At 42.8% G+C, this 19,587-nt stretch overlaps 1 protein-coding gene across 9 annotated transcripts in view; it reads left to right on the forward strand.

The window, feature by feature from the left end:
• APBB2 (amyloid beta precursor protein binding family B member 2) overlaps positions 1-19,587 on the forward strand; it is a 330,575-nt gene that overhangs the window by 104,934 nt on the left and 206,054 nt on the right. For all 9 annotated transcript variants that reach the window (XM_050947571.1, XM_050947568.1, XM_050947575.1 and 6 more), the window contains one exon: positions 17,414-17,524. In XM_050947571.1, the coding sequence (XP_050803528.1) occupies positions 17,479-17,524 (46 nt within the window). In that variant the 5' untranslated portion in view covers positions 17,414-17,478. Of the gene's footprint in view, positions 1-17,413; positions 17,525-19,587 lie in introns of those variants that run through there.

Raw genomic sequence — 19,587 nt, forward strand, 5'->3', positions numbered from 1 at the left:
ATTCAGTTTATTACAGTTGACGTTTTTGCTTTATCATTTGACAAGCTGAGTACACAGAACTTCAGAAAAACAGCCCTCAAACCCTAAATTGCTTTTGGCTTACACTGCATTTTTCTCTCCACAGAGGGTTCATAAAAATGTACTCAAATTACTCTGATTTCTTGTCCAATGTAAGCATTAATATTTCTTGGAATGTAGCTGGAGTCTAATTATAAATATTTTGTTGGTTAGTGGGGTATAATTTATTGCTAGGCAAGTTGCAGGCCAGTGTAACCAGGAGACCTTAAAAAGGATATAAACCTTTGCATAGTTTCTTATTTTTCCAAAATAATTTAGAGGTTTACTTTATTGTGGGAAAAGCTTTTTAAAAGCTATCCAGTTGCTTAGAGCAGCATTTTACTTGAAATCTTGCAAGTCAAAGTACTCCACCATTTATAAATACTGTCTCATAAACTAATATAATGGATACTGGGTAGGAAGTGAGGGTCAGGGCTTTGTTTTTCCATAAGGAAATGTCATTTCCTACATTATAAAATGTCAGAGTTACTGTTGTGAATAAACTTGTAGTTATGCTATAATAGCACAATGGAATAATAAGCATTTTCTATTTTTAGTTGAGTGTCAGGAAATAAGGAGGAGAATCATCTATTTTCTCTGCATCCAGTTAGCTGAATATCTTTGTCTTGAGGGCCAGGAACTGAACATTTTTCCTTGCAAGCGACAGGTAACTAGTGCGTCATCTTGTACTTGCATTGGAAGAGCTATGAACATATCTAATTTCCACATAAGAAACCCAGGAAAACTGTTCTGGGGAAATGCAAACCATTACCAGTTCTAGTAAATAAACATTCGTCAACAGGAATCAGGACTGCAGTGCTTCAGTTTTACCAGAATTCCCATTAAATTTTGTGTGTCAGTATGTAGGGAACAACCTTTGTGGGGCCTTTATTGTCCCTCCCATGTATGGGCAGGGAATGGGTAGACAGCGGCATGTCCTTGATTCTGCCCCACATGTGCCAGCTAGTGCTGCTGTTCTGGCACAGAGAGAAAGATAATTGTTATTGGTTTAATCCAGAAGTAGATTGTTCTCCTCCCTGAATTAGAGAGGATGTCAGGGAAGGAATTGTGACATATGGTTTCTGAATCCTCTCCCATTCCTGCTCCTGTTACTTGCCATCTCTTGATCCAGGCAGATGTAAACTGACAATCTAGTCTTTAGTATTTAAGAGTCATACTTTACTTTCAAGTGTTTTAAACAATTCTTTAATGATTGATTATTCTTGTTTGGGCAATTTTCTTTTGATGGTGTAATTTCATTTCTGAGCATTTATAGTCTACATGAAATTAGTACTTTTTCTGTGACTAAGATGAGGTTCTGAAACTGTTTGTGGAGACAGTGATTAATTGATCACTGAGTATTTTGGAATCTCCTCACTGGTAGCTGTCTTGGCTGAGAAAGAATTAGTCACCCATTATAGCAATGAGTGAGGTCTAGTTTTTCAGTAGACTTTGTGCATTCCAGTTCACTTAACTGTTTAGCTTGATGATGTAAGGTTGATTTTCTTGTGATTGGTCTAATGACTAGAGTAGGATATTGGAAGTCAGGACTCTTGAGTTACCTACACTGACTTCTTTGACTGGCATTAAGGAAGTCAATTCTGAGATCTTGATACCTCTGAAGATCAGGTCACTAGTCTCTGACTTGGTTCCTCACCTGTAAAATGGAACAATTCTTACCTATATCTTAAATAATAATGTGATGCCTTTTAGACCGAAGTCCTCTCTCCACAAAACAAAATAGGTAGATCTAAAACTGCCTCGCAGTCCCCACCAATGCTCTTCATCCCTGCCCTACAGGGACCACTGCTGTGGCTAACAGGACTGTTCTCTTTCCTTGACCATTTTGGAGCCTCTGCTGAGACAATAGTTTTTGTAATGTATACACCTGGAACCATCAACTCATTCCACAAAGCCTACTAAAAACTGATGGGTGCTATCAGCTTGGGCCATATTTGAACCAGTGGCCCCTCTGTAGTGACACAGTTTAAAATCCTTGTGTTAAAGATTTAGTTAGTAGTGAAATATGGAATTGTTAGTATCTAGATCATTGGTACACATTCGTCTCAAGTTACTAGTTAGCATAGGATCTCTGTTAAGGACTCTGCTGTGTGAAATCTGTTTCTAGATGCACCTGCATCAGAACCTTCTTTGGCACAGTCAGCAAAGGGGCTGAAATCTCATGGGCTCCTCTGTTAAGCCATGGTTTCTGGCAGACATGGTGGGGTACATTAGTGTGGTAGGGAAGCTTGTTATGGAGTTGTCTGTTGCTGTCCCTCTTCTGTAGATAAATAGAAGGCTTCCATTTCTGTCAACAGAGACGTTTTTGATGAACATACACACAAGAAAAGAGTTCATTCTCAGAAATAAAACCTGTGCTGTTGCATCAGATTGTCTATCTTTATTTAGTGCTGGCAATTATTAGTTGTGAATGGAAAATGTTATCTACAGAATCAGAACAGCAATTCTCTAGAGCTTGAGTTGCTTCCTATAGAAGCAGCACACAATAAACTGAAGGAAGGAAATCAAGCCCTAGGGAAACTCTCTCATAAGATGGCTATGCTACTGCTTCAGGGAGAATGAAGATGAGAGGCTCTTCAGCTGCATCTGCACTTGCAAACTTGGTAGCCTTCATTCCCCTATAGTGCAGTTTTGCCAGTGGTAATATCAGTGGAAGCTGTGGTGTAGGGCAGTGTAAGATGTGGCTCAGTCATTTTTACTGCCTGGTATATCATCCTTGCAAACAAAAATATGTCACTAACTGTACTGCTAGTATCCTTGCAAACATAGAGGAAATACCAACACTTCATGGGGGTGAAAAACTGAAAAGGGAATTTTAAAAACAGGTAAAAGTCACTATGGAGTAGTTGTTTTAGTTTACTTTCACTGAATGCAGATTCTTTCTTTCTCAAGCTTAATGGAGAATGGTACCATTGTGGGAAGTAAGTTTGTTTTCATTCAGTTAAACAGCATCTTTTAGAAATATTGAGTGTTATGGTATTTACCATCAGTGTTTGTTTCAATTAATAGCATTTTTCTTTAGAGATAAATACTGATGTTAATTGCTACAATACTTGCTCTTTCTAAAAGATGATGTTTCTTAAGAGTGTGAAAATGTATTGACCTTTCCCTAATGGTTCTCTTCTACATTCAATCCAAGAAAGGTGGAATCTGAGTTCTTTAAGTGTAAACCACATGCCAAATACCACACCCTGCCAAGTGACTTGGTTTTTAAATTTACTTTTGGTGTCTTTCACTGAGTTGGTGGATGTCTTTGTTATTAAACGATGTATCCTCCTTGCAAATAATTCACTTTGTTTCATATTCTATATGTTACATTACTTGTTGATGTGCTATGGAGTGTGGGTCAGAAGGAAGAGTGTTCTAATTACTGTTTTGATTTTATGGCCAATTTTTAGATTTTTGATTAAATGATTTTAGAACATTAAGTACACAGAGCCTGATTCATCACTGCACTGTTCTTATTTTTTGCCAGTGATTTCAATGGAATTACTCTAGTTTTACACTGATGTAACACAGTGGCAAATCAAGCCCATACAGTATACTGAACTCCTGAAAGAATAACCTACGATTCATCTTAATACATCACTTGTATATTGTAATAAGGTTTAACCAATATAGCAATAAGGTTCCTGGTCCAGTTGGGTGTCTAAATTGCTATTTTGTAAATTTAATTGTGAATATTTGGTAGTCCAATCGTAAATATTCAGTAGTCCATTTTTACAGTATTATTGGGTGACAATGATATATTCTTTGTACAATTTTAATACAGGTATCTCTGGTTCTTATTGGACTACTATGTCTTGATTAAAATTAACAAAATGAGAGAGAAGAAAAAAGTGGTAACACTTAGAATAATGCTGGAGAAATTACTTTTTTCTGTCTTTTTAAAAATTTTAAAACACTTCAGCTCTTACTGAGGTAGTGTGCTGGGGATGTATAATTCTCACACAGGCCAACAAAAAGTGGAAGCCTGAGGATCCAGTTAGCCTTGTAGGGCATGTTGGGTTCCACTCAGTATCAGTCTTGGCTGAGGAGGAGCTGGGTGATTGCCATAAAGGAATGAGTTAAGAGCAGTAGGGAGAGGAGACCCAGGGGTGAGGAGGCCCTGTGTCTTCTCCTCAGGGGAAGGGCCCTGGGGAGGGGCAGAGTGTAAATCCTTTCCTGGGTGGAGAGGCTGAAGAAGGTCCCAGAAGTAGGGGGAAGAGAGGAACAAAGGTATAGAAGCCAGATTTAGCTTCTGTGGTGGGCCTCTAAGAGGGAGGTCAGTACTTGAGGAAAATAACTCTGCAGGTTGATGTTCTGACAATAGGACAGAGGACAAAGGGGACCTGGAAGAGAGACTGAAATCTCAAATCTTTTGGTGTGGGATGGAGTTAATCATTGTTTTGTTTGACGTTACTTGGTGAAGAGAGTGGAATTGAAGAAAGACCCCTGGTGGGGCATAAGACATTTTGGTTTGTTACCTGTGGTTTAATACTGGTGAAGTGTATTATTTAAGACATTAAGGACCTTGATGTGTGGGACCAGGATGTAGGGCCAAGTGCCCCACAACAGAGGATGGATGACAGTGTCACTAGGGTGCGCTCTGGGATGATGAGTTGCAATAATGCAATGAGGAGACACTTCAGGACAGTGAGGTCCATCACCAGTGATATTGACGCACTTTATGTACAGTGGCTTAGTGAAGGGGTGTGCAAACTACGGCCTGGGGGCCCTATCTGGCCCTCCAGATGTTTTAATCTGGCCCTTGAGGTCCCACTGGGGAGCAGGGTCTGGGGCTTGCCCTGTTCTGCTTGCCTCCTGGAAGCAGCGGCATGCCCCCCTCCGGCTCCTATGTGTAGGGGCACCCAGAGGGCTCCGCACCCTGCCCTTGCCCCAAGTGCTGCCCCTGCAACTCCCATTGGCCAGGAACTGCGGCCAGTGGGAGCTGCAGGGGCAGCGCCTGCGGACAGGGCAGCATGCAGAGCTGGAGGGGGGATATGCCGCAGCTTCTGGGAGCTGCTTGAGGTAACCCTGACTCCCTCCCATGCTTCGACCCTCTCCCATGCTTCAACTCCCTACCCCAGCCCATATCCCCCTCTCGCCCTCCAAACCCCTCCGTCCCAGCCAGGAGCAACCTCCTGTATCCCCCAACCCCTCATCCACAGCCCTAACCCAGAGCCCACACCCCCAGCTGGAGCCCTTTCCCCCACCCCGCATCCTAACCCCCTGCCTCAGCCTGGAGCCCCCTCCTGCACCCTGAACTCCTCATTTCTGGCCCCACTCCATAGCCAAAGCACTCACCCCTGCCCGCAACCCAGCCCCCATTTTCGTGAGCATTCATGGTCCACCACACAATTTGCATACCAAGATGTGGCCCTCGGGCCAAAAAGTTTGCCCACCCCTGGCTTAGTGCATAAAGTGGCAGTGTGAGAGATTGATGTGTGCTCTGGTGTTTGTATGTTAATTCAGCAAAAGTTGGAAGCATAATTTAGGTTAAAATAGTTTTGTCTAGCTTACGTATTTATATGGTCCTCATTACCAAAGTACCTGAGCATCTCACAATCTTTAGTGTATTTATTATCACAACACACTCCTATGAGGTAAGGAAGTACTGGTATCCCAGTCTTAAACTGAGGCACGGTGGGCTGGATTTTTTACAAGCATTAGGTGCCTAAAGATGTAGCTAGATGCCTACGGGGGTTTCAGAAGCACTCCCATTGAACTCCAGGGGAATCAGATGCCTATGTGCTTCTGAAAACCCCATTAGGTATCTATCTGCGTCTTTAGGCACCAAATACCTTTTAAAAATATGGTCCACTGAGACTGTATGATTTCCTAAGGTCACACAGGAGATCTGTGGCTGAGTAGGGAATTGACTCAAGGTCTCCCAAGTAACTAGGTTAACACCCTTACCATTGGACCATACCTCCAGTTTTCAAGGCTAGACTGTGCTTTAAAAAAAATTAGTGGAATGCTGCATGCTCCTAGAGCAGCTTGTAACAACTTAATCCTTTTGAGAGACACCCATCTGTCAGTTGATGTAGCTGGGACAGATGCAAAGGAAATTTCATTTTGAAAAAGGTAGGAACGTCAGAATTGATATCTTGTATCAGACAAATGGCCCATCTAATGTCCATCAGTGGCTGATATTAGCTGTTTCAGAGGAAAATATAAGGAACATTTCTTCCTGATCCCCATTAGAGGATGACTTATATCCTGAAGCAAGAGGATTTTTATACCTTCCCAAACTCATGGATATTTTTTAATCCTTATATTTGAACTCTGGATGATCTTGTCACCTGTATAAATGTTCGCTTCTTTTTTTTGAATCCTGCTAAGATCTTGGTCTCAATGTTAACATATGGCAATGAGTTCCATAGTCTAACCATGCATCGTGGGGAAAAAAAATCCTATTATCAATTTAAAATTTGTCACTTTTTCAGTCTCACTTTCTGTTACCTTGTTCTTGTTTTTTGGGATACATATGAGATTCAAGCAAAATAAATAAATTAATTAAATACACACACGCACACACACACACACACACACACACACACTTTAATACCACTCTGTAGCCTTTCATTGCCACAAATAAAGCTGCTACTAGAAATTTGATTTCAGCAGCATTCCGTCTGCTAAAAAGTTATGGTGTATAACTTAACCAGTTAGAGTTTATTTATAACGTAGTTGCAGAACACTTGGCTCCAGCTCACTCTTGATTGACATATGTCTTGAGAAGCATAAATAAATCTTCATTCAGAATTCCTGCTGTTGCCTTTGAATCAGAGGTGTACATTTCATTGGTCCTAGATTAGTGTTATTGAGATGCTGGACCCATGCTTACAGCTCAAAACTATCTTGTCATCCTTCTTTTCAAGAAGAGCAGTACTTTATGATGAGATGTCACCGTTTACTTTAACATACTGTTGAACCATGCATACAAATGTCTACTGACTATATGCCTCAGAGTAAATATACAATATTGGTCTGCCTGGTATCTTACACAAAAAGATCCAGATGATGAGTTGTAATTTAAGATTATCTATAGTAATGTGAATGAGAAAGCAGGATGAACGTGATTGGCATACTTATTGGAAGGGTGGTCCTGGGGGTGAAGCAGAGGAATGGAAGTTCAGAGTACTGGGTATATATTCCTGGCTCTACCACAAACTTCCTGTGTTACTTTGTACAAGTCATTAAACCCTTTTGTACTTCCTTTTCCCTATCCATAAAATAAGGATAACAGCACTCACCTCAGATCATTATTATGAGACTTGATTATTGACCAATTCATTCCTGATCTATCAGTGTTATGCTGGTATAACTGCATTGAAATCTGTAGAGTTGCATTGTCTGGCCAAGCTGGAAGAAAGACTGGGGGCAATGGATGTAGATTAATTAGGCCACAACTTTATTCACTTAAAATATCTGGAAGTACCTGATGATAAATTGTACAGTGCAAGTCGTCATCATTTCCTCAGTCTTTCCCACACAATCCCCAACCTGGTCCCAAGCATCCTGCTGCTGGGACCCACACTGCTGTCTCTTATATGAGGAAGAAATGGGGCTATAAAAAGTCAAGTGCCCGCTCCCTGCTGTTCCAGATGTAGGAACCCCAACCCCCCCTTCCTCAGTTCCCTTAAGGGCAGGATTGGAAAAAAAAAAAAGAGAGAGGAGGGAATGTCAGCCCCCCACTGTACCAGATAAGGAAGCCCCCCTCCCCCCCCAGCTTGCTTAAATGATGCTTTCCTTCAAATCCTTTTCCAGTCCATTTTATTGTGTAACCATGTCCCTTTCATGCTGAGTTCCTGCACTGGACATCAACCATGACTTTTATGTACTAAACCGCAACATTTTAACTCCACCCCCCTTATCCCCCCAACATGCCTGTGCCCCACTGAGTCCTAGATCTGCTGTAAGGAAAATGGAAAAACTGAATCCCCTTCTTGGCCTATCTGGCAATGACGGAAAAATTCTTTCCCAGTTGTGTCCGGCAAGAAAAATTTGAGGTCCAGCACATCATGTTAGCTGGGGCCCCTCCCATTTCACCCCAGTTACAGACATTTGGCTCTGTCAGGACCCCAATACAATCCCCCTCCCATAACCCTGTTCCCAACCCCCAGGGAAAAAGGGGTGACTGGCAACCTTGTGAAAATTTCATGGGTGGGTGTTACCAGTCTGATCCAAGTAAAAGTGGTCTTCCCTGGGGCTGCATGGGATATAAATGCACCCCCGCACACACACACAAACACACACTCTTCCGATCAGCAGAAAGGGCAGTGCCCAGTAAACTTTCCCCTCCACTGCCCGTTTTAAGAGGAGCCCTTAAAGGAGCAACACACTTTTTCTTCTGTCTGGCTGGACAATGGCCAACTCCACAGAGGCACGATGAGCACGTTGGCATAGAACTGGAGTATGAGAATGGCAAATGGCAAATCAGGCCCTGTGAGCCAGATCTTCAGATGGTGTAAATTGGAGAAGCTTCACTGGTGCTGTACCACCTTAGGCTCTGCCTCCATTTCTGTAAACCTTATTGAAATCCTTGGCTGGTATCTGTAGTAGAAATGCAAAGTAGTATAATTATTTAATATGTCTTTGAATGCGCATTCTGTTCAAAACTATGATTGTGATCTGACGGAACAATGTTTCCGTGTAAATAATGGTTTAGTGATCTGTGCAGTGGTCTCAGTGCATCTTTCCCAGTGATGATGCCTGCTCCATGCACCAGGCGATCTCCCACTTGGAGCAGGGCTGAGCTGCTGGACTTCATCACCATTTGGGGAGAGGAGGCTGTCCAGTCCCAGCTGTGCTCCAGCCTTAGGAATTATGATACCTATGGACAGCTTTCATGATGCATGATAGAAAGGGGCCATGACTGGGACACCTGCAGTGTAGAGTAAAAGTGAAGGAACTGCGGAACGCCTACCACAAGGCACGGCAGGCAAACCACCACTTCAGTGCTGTGCCCATGAGCTGCTGGTTCTATGAAGAGCTGGATGCGATACTTGGCGGCAACCTCACCTCCACTGCGAAGACCACTGTGGATACTTTGGTGGCTCGCGTGCCAGTTGAAAGTGGACTCAGCCAGAAGGAGGAAATCTTGGGCAAGGATGTGAGGGAGGGGGAAGGGGACCCAGAGGCAGAGGATGACTCGGAGGTCAGAGATGCATGCAATCAGGAGCTCTTTTCTACCCCAGAGGAGCCTAGCCAGTCACAGCTCTTGGATCTTGGCGAAGTGCCAACAGGAGAGGAGACCCCTGGTAAGTGGATTTGATTTTGGGAATCAAATTGCTGAAGGGAGTTTTTTGGGGCAGGAGGGTTGCAGAAAGCAGGCTTGTCTCCTACCACATGCCTAGTCTGAGCGGCGGAACAGGCTGTTGATAGAGTCCCTCGCTTGACGGGAATCTGCCTCAGAGATCTCCAGGAAACTCTCATGGAGATACTGGGCAATCCACTGCTGCGGGTTCTTTAGCAGAGCTGCTTTTGTTTCTTGCCCCATTAACAGTAACTTTTGCACATCACTGTGCCGTCACAGGGTGCGGGGACACATTGCTGCACACAAGTGAGCCGCATAGGAGCCAGGTTGGAAGCCGCAGTCTTGGAGAAGACACTCCCTTGATTCCCTGCTCACCCTCAGCAGTGAGATATCTTCAATATGATCATATCTTGTGGAAAATGTGGGGACAGGAATGATTTTCAGGCCCCCCCTTGCAGTGCTCGCTTTCCCCAAGAGCCGTGTGCCCAGTGTACAGTAGGGTCCGGGAAGAGTGATTTACCCTGCCCCTGCAGCTACTCACCATTTTGGGGGTCTTGTGGCTCATGTGTACTTGCCTGGGATCAGCCAGTTAGTGACAGGTGTGTGAGTACTGGCTGTGTTTTAAAGCACTGAATCAGTATTCTGTGTGTTGCAAACAATACTGCTTCTGTAAAATGTTGCATTTAAACTTCACAGATATGACCTTGGGAGCCCAGCCTCCCTCTTTGTTGTCGGCGGCTGAATGGCTGCGCAGAATTAGAAGGCGGTCAAGAAGAACCAAGAAGGACTTTCTGTGTGATATTATGGTGCACTCTGTGGCTGATAAGCAGGAATTGAAGGCGTGGCGGGACAGCAAGAAGAGGGATGGAAAGGAGAGCGCGGCATGCCAGAATGAGGCCACAGAGTGACCCTTAAAGGTTATGGAGCGCCAAGCAGACACACTCCAGGCGATACTAGTTCTTCAAACCCAGCATTTCCATACCTGCCATCCACTACAGCCGCTGTCGCAAAACTCTTCCCCATGCTGCCCCCAGACACTATCAACATACTCTTACCAACCTCCTGGCTCCAGTCTATACCTGCGGCATTCCACGCCTCCCCCATCACAGTCCAGCACTGCAGATGTCCACTACCCACTGCACTCAAAACCCATCCTCTGCAGTTTATCCTGATGAAGTACAGTTCCCGATGCATTGTACTCCAAAGGAGAAGGTTGGATATGATTCCTGGATATACACACATCTTTAGCTGTCCTGGGACCCCTCCTCCTGGGACCTTCCCTTCTCCCATCCCCCTCACTGCTGATGTTTTTTTTTTGTTTCACTCTATCCTCTGGTTGTTGTTTTTTAATAAAATAATTGTGTTAGTTTGAAAGCAATCTTTATTCTATTAATTGAAAACAAAAAGAGCCCTGCAAAGCAATTATGTTAAACCCACATATTGGATCGTCTGCACCAGTCACCTCCTAGCATTACAAGCACTGCACTCGCAAGGAAAGAAACAAATATTAGTGGCTTTCACCTTCGAATTTCTGCCTCAAGGCATCCTTTGATCCTTATGGCCCTGCACTGTGCCCCTCTAATAGCCCTGGTCTCTGGCTTTTCAAACTCAGCCTCCAGATGCTGAGCCTCTGCTCTCCAGCCCTGAGTGAAGCTTTCACCCTTCCCTTCACAAATGTTGTGGAGCATACAGCATGTGGCTATAAGCATAGGAATATTGTCATCGGCCAGGTCCAGCTTCCTACAGAGGCATAGCCAGTGGGATTTTAAATGGCCAAAATCATACTCAACAGTCATTCTGCACTTGCTCAGCCTGTTGTTGAACTGCTCCTTGCTGCTGTCATCCTATGTACCTAGGTTCTTAATGACTATTAGAGTTTACGGTCAGAAGGGACCATCATGATCATCTAGTCTGACCTCCTGCACATTACAGGCCACAGAACCTCTCCCACCCACTCCGGAAATAGATCCCTAACCTCTAACTCAGTTACTAAAGTCCTCAAATTATGATTTAAAGGCTTCAAGGCTCTTATGCTTCATTCACTGTGTTATCTGAAAGTCTTATTAGATGCATTACTAAACAGAGAGCAAAATTGGCTTCTAGGCACATGTCGTAAACAGATGGTTAAGGGTTAATGTCTCTTTTACCTGTAAAGGGTTAAGAAGCTCAGTGAACCTGGCTGACACCTGACCAGAGGACCAATGGGGGGACAAGATACTTTCAAATCTTGATGGAGGGAAGTCTTTGTTTGTGCTGTTTGTTTTGTTCGTTGTTCGCTCTTGGGGCTAAGAGGGACCAGACATACACCCAGGTGTTCCCAATCTTTCTGAATCAGTCTTTTATGTTTCAAAATTGTAAATGTAGCCAGGCAAGGCAGATTAGTCTTATCTTTGTTTTCTTAACTTGTGAATGTGTCTTTTGCTGGAAGGATTTTTACCTCTGTTTGCTGTAACTTTGAATCTCAGGCTAAGGGTTGGGGGAGTCCCTCTAGGCTATATAAATCTGAGTACCCTGTAAGCAATTTCCATCCTGATTTTACAGAGATAATTTTTACCTTTTCTTTCTTTAATAAAAAACTTTCTTTTTAAGAACCTGATTGATTTCTCCTTGTTTTGGAATTCAAGGGATTGAGTCTAAACTCACCAGGGATTGGTGGGGGGAAAAGGAAGGGAATGGTTAATTCCTCTTTGTTTTAAAATCCAAGGAGTTTGGATCTGTGTAGCTTCCCAAGGCAACCCAGGGAGGAGACAATCGGGGCGGGGGGGAAGAAAGGGGGATGGTTTATTTCTCCTTGTTTTAAGACCCAAGGGGTTTGGGTCTTGGGTTCCCCAGGGATGGTTTTGGGGGAACAGGAAGTGTGCCAAACACTATATTTTTGGCTGGTGGCAGCGTACCAAATTTAAGCTAGTAATTAAGCTTAAAGTGATCATGCAGGTCCCCACTTTTTGGACGCTAAAGTTCAAAGTGGGGAAAAAACCTATGACAGCACAGTACTCTGATTATTATATTCATACGACATAAAATAATGTCAATGTCTGCGGTAGCTATGAAAGATCAACTTAACTGCTGGCACGCTCCATCAATGTCACTGGATTTGCTAGTGCTTACACCAGTGGTAAATCTGGCCCTAAGCTGCTGGTATTTGGCCCACAAATTAACCGTGGAAAGAAAAGCCTGGAAAAGTTTTTCTCAAGCACATTAAATGTTGTGAGGCCAGTGGAAGTGGAATGAAATTCTCTTGCACCTACTGTGAAAAATGTAATGAGGAATGAAGAAATAAGAAAGCTGCAACAATAAACGGGGAGCATGTAAAGGAAACTGCTTATGAAGAGGACAGGATTTGAAGTAGTAATGATAGCACCAACTTAAATGTGTCTGAGAGGGAAGAATTCCTGTCAAGTTGATTTATATCCTCATTATCTGTGATGACTCGTGGTGGATTGCTTGGTCACTGAGGCTGTTAGTAACACACTGGCATGCAGGGAAAGTGCATGCTGCCTTCAGGCGCTCACCTCCATAGCCAGCATAAAATGATATGCATTATGTACATTTTGATTCTCTGATGTACTTGATTATGTTGCGTGACTACTATCAACATCAGTCCTTGAAAATATACACTCACCTTCCAGAGAGCTGAGATAAGGTCATTATGAAAGGTGAGAAAATAATTCTTTAGGCATCCAGAACAAACGCAACACACTCCTTAAAGAAGAGCTGTAATAAAGGATACTTTAAAAATTCTACCTGCTTACAGAGAAGTATAAGACACTACAAAGGCTTTTTATAATAGTTTGAAGCGTAGTAAACAAGAATCCATGAAAAAACAGGAGACTGCTGCTCTAGGACTGATAACATTGTGAATGCCTGACTTTGATTTGCAGGTCCCTCAGAGTTTGTGTGCTTCTTGGGGCTCTTGTGTCTACCTCAGACACGTGTGCAAAACAATACATACACAGCTGCTTGGGCTCGTTTTGACAACTGGAGGTTTTCAGTCCAAATCTGCCTTGATCAGCCTGGTGGGTGTGTAGACTAGGAATAGGTGTTTTATTTTTTAAACATGTTAGCAATCATGTTTTAACTAACATGTTTTAGCACCCTGATGTAGACAGGGCAAATTGTTTTTCAAGCTACACTGGTTGAGGTAAATCCTAGGATCCCCTCTGGTGATCTCCTTGACCAGCTAACATGTTAAAAATTAACTTCCCCTGTTTATACTGAAGTTTTAAAACCTGGTAGTTAATATATAAAAGACCATTTATCCTAGTCTGGAAAGCACAGTGCCGTATCATTAAGATGGTAACTCCAAGTGTAGAAATCCCAGTTATTGAATGGAGATACGGAAAAGCAACGTGTATTTTGACAACACATTCTCTAATACATTATTATTTAGTATACATATATTTAGCTCTGTGAGGTACTGCAGCAAGTCATTGCGGTTTTCATTTTAAGATAAAAATTGGGGAAATCTCAGAGTACAGTCAAATGAATCCTCTATACATGTCCTGTCTTAATACACATGTTGTTGCCATTGAGTTCACTGTATATATTTGTTCACAGCTGTGATCTCTAGTTTTCCAATTAGTAGTCCAATTAAGTATTGTTTAGACCCATTTGGGGCCACAGTGTTAGGAAAACCACATTCTGGTTTAGCTCAACTGTGCTACAGTTTAAGCATGTTTTTAAAGCTGTTATTACAGCAGGGTACAGAGGGCCTCTGTGATGCTGCTTCAGCCACCAGGGAAGGAAAGAAAATAGTACCTCTAGTGTATTGCTACTGTAAGATGCTTAGGGATGTTTATTATGATTTAGTAGGTTGCATTGTTTAAAAAGTGATAGCTTTCCGGAAGAGGACAAGGATCTGTTTATAAAAACTACAGAAACACTGCACTTCTCAATCCATTATGCAAAGCCCCTGCAAGTATCTCTTTAAAGGCTTTGAAAGGAATTGTAAATAATATCGGTGAGGGTAGGGAGAGAATCATCTGTATCCAGATAACTTTATTAAGTATAAAGTAAAAAGAAAAATCCCTGCAAAGCTATTGACTATTACCATCTCTTGTTATAATCACCTGTGGGCATTTCATGAGTAGGCTTACCCAAGACCAGCACGCTGAGCATATGAGGAAGGGGAAAGAATTATTAATGGATTAGGGAAGGAAGAAGAATTCTGTTTCTTCCATTCACAAACTGTTGTGTCAAAACCATCAATTAAATTATAAAAGACCTCAAACCACATGTTTTAATGCACCATTGCTGGTGGCATCCATTAAAGGATTGCTTTTGTCATCCCTCTTATGCTGCTTCTGACAGTTGATATAATGAGTTGCTGTGTGACGTCTTTGCAGTTCTTAACTCTTTCTCTCTGAGATTTTATTTCTAACATATTTATTAAGTCAACAGATGTAATGTGGGGAAATTCAAGACTTGTATTGCTAATCAGTTTTTGGATTAATCGGCTGGTTCAGTGAAGCCATAGAAGTCTTTAAAGCACATGGAAAGAGGTTTTTGTTGAGGAAACTATATTACAGTGCAGAACATGCTGAGGAATAGTTATAAGTCATTTTCTTTGTGCGTAGATTTATATAAAAATAATAGAGTAAGGTTTGCTCTTTATTGACGTTGTGTATATAGGGTTGCCAGGTGTCTAAAAGTCCAGTTGGCATAGGGCTGGCAGACTTCCTACCTGGTTCTGTGTGACTCCTGGGAAGTGGCTGGCATGTCTGGCTCCTAGGCAGAGGGGCGACCAGGGAGGCTCTGCATGCTGCCCCCTCCTGCAGGCACTGCCCCAAGCGCTGGCTCTGCAGCTCCCATTGGCCAAGAACAGGGCCTGTGGAGCCACCTGGCCGACCCTCTGCCCAGGAGCTGGAGAGACATGTTGCTGCTTCCCGAGCTGCCTTAGGTCAGCGCCACCCGGAGTCCACACCCTGAAGCCCCTCCTGTGCCCCAACCCCTATCCAAGACCTGAGCCCCGTCCGGCGGCTAAACTCGGCTCCACCCCCCCAGCCTGGAGCTCCCTCCTGCACCCCAAACTACTCACCCCCGGCCCAGCTGGAGCCTGCACTCCCTCCCGCATCCCAACCCCCTGCCCCAGCCCAATGAAAATGTACGCGTGAGCAGGGGTGGGGAAGAGTGAGCGACATAGGGAAGAGGGATGGAGTGAGTGGGCAGCAGGGCCTCGGAGAAAGGGCATGTCAGGGACAGGGAGTGGGGCAAGGATGTTCGGTTTCTGCAATTAGAAAGTTGGTGATCCTACATACCATCCCAGACCAAACTTTTTTTTACTGCTTTCTGCTGTCTTTTTCTGTTTACAGTCCAAATTCTCTATTGGTGTAAATGGGTGCAACTTTATTCAATAGCCTTTCTCCAATTTTCATCCTCAGAGAAATCTGGCCCTCAGTACACTTTCTGTGCATCCATTTAGCAAGTGACTATGAATCTTTGTGAGTGTTTTTTGGGGTTGCTAGATACCCAGCCTCGAAGGTGGCTTTATTTCAGAGATAATATGAAGGGGCTGGACTGCCACAGGGGTCATTTTGGATGACTGATGAATTATATAAGGCTCACCTGCCCTGATTTTCCTGACAAGACCTGGGCACTGTGTCAGATATAGCAATTTCCTGCAATATCCTTGAAAAACCTTACTGAATTAAATGTAAGTATCTTTGAGTCTCATTGTATTAAATACAAAGGTGATGTATTATTGTGGGCCTGGATGATCAAAGGACTGTACAGAACTATGTGGCAGACAAGAACTGTGTTTTGGGACAATACCTGTGAAGGGAATTTCCAGAGAAATATCTAGGGGGAGGTGAATGCAAACTCCTGCCCTCCCTTCCAGTTATGCAGGAACCTAGCCTTTTGAAGCTGTGTTTTGAGAAGGGGGCCATTGTCTGTTGATCACCTGTTCACATGACAGGCACCTCCAGCAAGGGAGCTCATCTAATTCAGGAAGTAATTGATATTAAGTTTCCTCAGGGAGCTGAGATGCATGGAGATTTGTGAAAGTGGCTCCCCAACCCTAATCCTGTGCCCTGTATGCTAAGCGAAGCTGCCTCTCAGGGTATCCTTTGGGAATCAGTAAGTGCATGTAGCTTGAGCCTGAAGCAGCAAAAGGTTTCCTGACATATTAGAGGTGAAAAAAACAGGATTCTGTTCTCCAGTTTAGGGGGGAAAAAAGAGGTGGGTTTTTTTATTATTTTAAATTATACAGTTGTGAGAAGGTGATTATTGACATATACCTTGGGAGATGAATATGCAGATAGGCTGAGGAGAATCTGCAGATGGAAGAGGAGTTGGAAATCTTGAGCTAAGGAACAAAGCAATGGGGCTTCTTATTTATTATGGGAGGTTTATTTGTCATTGGTGCTAGAACTGGGGGTGGCGCTGAACTTCCTGTCTTGAAGTGGTTTCCATTATATAGAGGGTTTACAGTTTGGTTCAATGGCTCTCAGCACCTCCACTACACAAATTGTTCCAGAACCCCTGATATTTGTAGACTGAAAGGTTTTACATTAATACTTGTCAGTTTCAGAAACATTTGACTCAGCAGTATTGGAGACAAGATTTCTCTTCTCCAAAATGCACGTTTGTCTGTGCTTTGCTTCTCCTACTTGACTAACTTCTTTCTGATCTTTTAGAGAACTGTGGTATTCCAGTACAGACTCCATCATTTTAGGGAAATATTCAACTAATTTGAAATTAAATGCAAAGTTTTTTTTATTGTTCAGAAATTGCTCTATCAAAATAAATATATCATTGTCACTAACCATAACCGCACCACTAGTTTTAAATAAGTGCACAAAACTTTGTGAAACTTAGGTTACACTGTCTGTGACATCAACCAAAATAAGCTACAGTGAAAAGGTGCCGTGTGAGATTGATGTTTGCCTTAAAATTTATGTATGCTTATTAATGGAGACTGAGCACTAATGATAAATTTGCCATCTGTCATTTCTGCTGACAACATGACTATACATAATTTATAAACATAGTTACCCTAAATTTGTGGAGATCATTAACATTTTAATGAAAAAGATAAAGTCATTGTACTAAATCTTCACTTTTGTTTTGTTTTGTTCTTCTCTTCCCCCACAGTTCAATATTTCGATCTTGTACTTTGAAAACTGCTGACAGCGTCTGGTAATGTGCTGACTGGCACTATGGGCAGGCGATACCCAGGGGCTCACTATCGTCCAAGCAGCTCATGTATGTATGTGATTGGCCTCGTTATCTGTCATATTTTTATTGCACTTTTGAAAGGTGCTAAGTAGTCTCCCATTATTTTGAAACCATTAGCTGGAAAGTTTGTAAATTCCAAATTAGTCTTTAGAATTCTTATTGATGCCATATTTCTGATTTTCATGTACTCAAATTATATAACCCGCGTTACCTCTGTCGATTTGTTCAAACTACAAAGGTAATTTCTGGACCTTTAAAAATGATGTACTGGCTGACTTGTTCAACTTTGGCTTACTGCACCAGGTCTCCAACTTTCTTTTATTCACTGTTCAGGGCCACAGACATAGTTGAAGTGCTAGAAACCCTCAAATTAATAAGCTGCCCAAGCATAACCTGAAAAAATTCAGCTCATTTCAAAGCTATGTACTATTGCTAAAGTCTTCCAGTTTAGATGAAGCTTTTTGTGTCTTATTAAATCATTTTTTTTCTGTTTGAGTTAAATATTTGCTTATTCCTTCTGTGTCTTCTCTGCTGACAAGCAGTTCATGGCCATCTAGCTTATCTTAGCTGACCTCCATTAATTTTTCTCTGACTTAGGAGTCTTTTCAGTAAAAAGTTTAAAGACTCTTTAAAGTTTCTCACCGGCACCTTTCATTTGATTGGAAGACTGATAAGTAACTCTAACAACTTGGGTAATGCTAATCTCTCAGCCTGCAGGCTTGCTATATTACATTGTACATGAAATGATCTTCCCAGGAGGTAGTGTGATATTTCCTGTGTGACAGTCCTAACTTCAGATGACTGCTGTCAGTCCCCATGTATATCTGTTGATTCCTCAGGCCACCGAGGTAAAACAATATAACTTTTTTTTTACTGTACAGAGCCTTTACAGAATATTTAGTTTATAATAGTTTCTCTTTGAAACTTTGAGGTGAAATAGTTCACTATTCATTCGGGTGGTACTTTAACCATTGCATCTCCTGTTACTCCTGCTATCGCCTGAGACTCTAGTTTTGGAGATTGACTTAGTTTATTTTGGCCCCAGGCTTCTAGAGTTTAAATCCAAGCCAGAGATGAGTTACACTTATTTTTTCAGGAAGGGTAGCTGTCCGGTCCTTGTAAACACATCTGTTAAAATAGCCTATTAGAGATGACACAAACTCTTCAGAAAAATAGTATCTAGTTTTGAAGGTAATACAGAGATGATACCTGAACTTGGGGGTGGGGGGTGGGAAGGCGTGTTACAGCCCTGGCTGAGCCCCCCCTTGTGGCTGGGCACCAGACTGCTGTATTGAGCAAGCCTTTGGATCCCAGGGTCTTTTAAGCCTTCTGAGCCTGAGCAGTATCCAGACCCAGCTGCTAAGTCTTGCTTTTAAGGCACACGCCTGGGGTACAGACCCCCTGTCTAGTATCCTTTCTTGGGATGTAGAACCCATAGTCCAGCTGCCATAGGCCCAAGGCCACTGCTAATCCTCATCTCCATAGTACGTCAAGAATTTCATTCCCAGAGCTCCACACTCACGGTTGCTCTAGTTTACTGTTTAACCTTTCAAGGACCTTGTGGCTGTTAAAACAAGAGAGCACAGACTTTGCAAAGGAATTGCTAAAACATACACATGTTACTTATAGGCAAAGCACAAGAGTTACAGATCTAGAAAAAATAAACACCAGTACGTAAAATTCCCTCCTGCAGTATCCTCATCAGTCTGAGAGCCTTTTGAGTTTGGGTTATTGTCCTTCAGGATTCCAAAACCTTTTTACACTCTACTCTTCCTGTTCAGCCCTCCTGTTAGCCGATGGCTGGCTAGTGAGACAGCCCAGACTCAAGAAGGACTGGCCCTTAAGTAAAGTTTTATCAGGTCACTCCCCCAAGCAGCTTCAAAAACCCTGTCAGTCAGGTGATCAGTTGCTTAACTCCAGCCCTCCTCCTTTCCTCCCCTAGGTCTAAACTGGGCAAACTAGTTCCCATGGACTGCAGCTGGCCCATTGTTCTGGATGGACCCATCTGAATGGAGAATCATCGAGGTTGAGGGATTTTGATGGCTTTCCCATTGTGAGCCCCTTTGCTAGGGGTAAGGATTTCTCCTAAC

The sequence above is a fragment of the Gopherus flavomarginatus genome, chromosome 3 (assembly GCF_025201925.1).
Source record: "Gopherus flavomarginatus isolate rGopFla2 chromosome 3, rGopFla2.mat.asm, whole genome shotgun sequence".
Lineage (NCBI taxonomy): Eukaryota > Metazoa > Chordata > Testudines > Testudinidae > Gopherus > Gopherus flavomarginatus.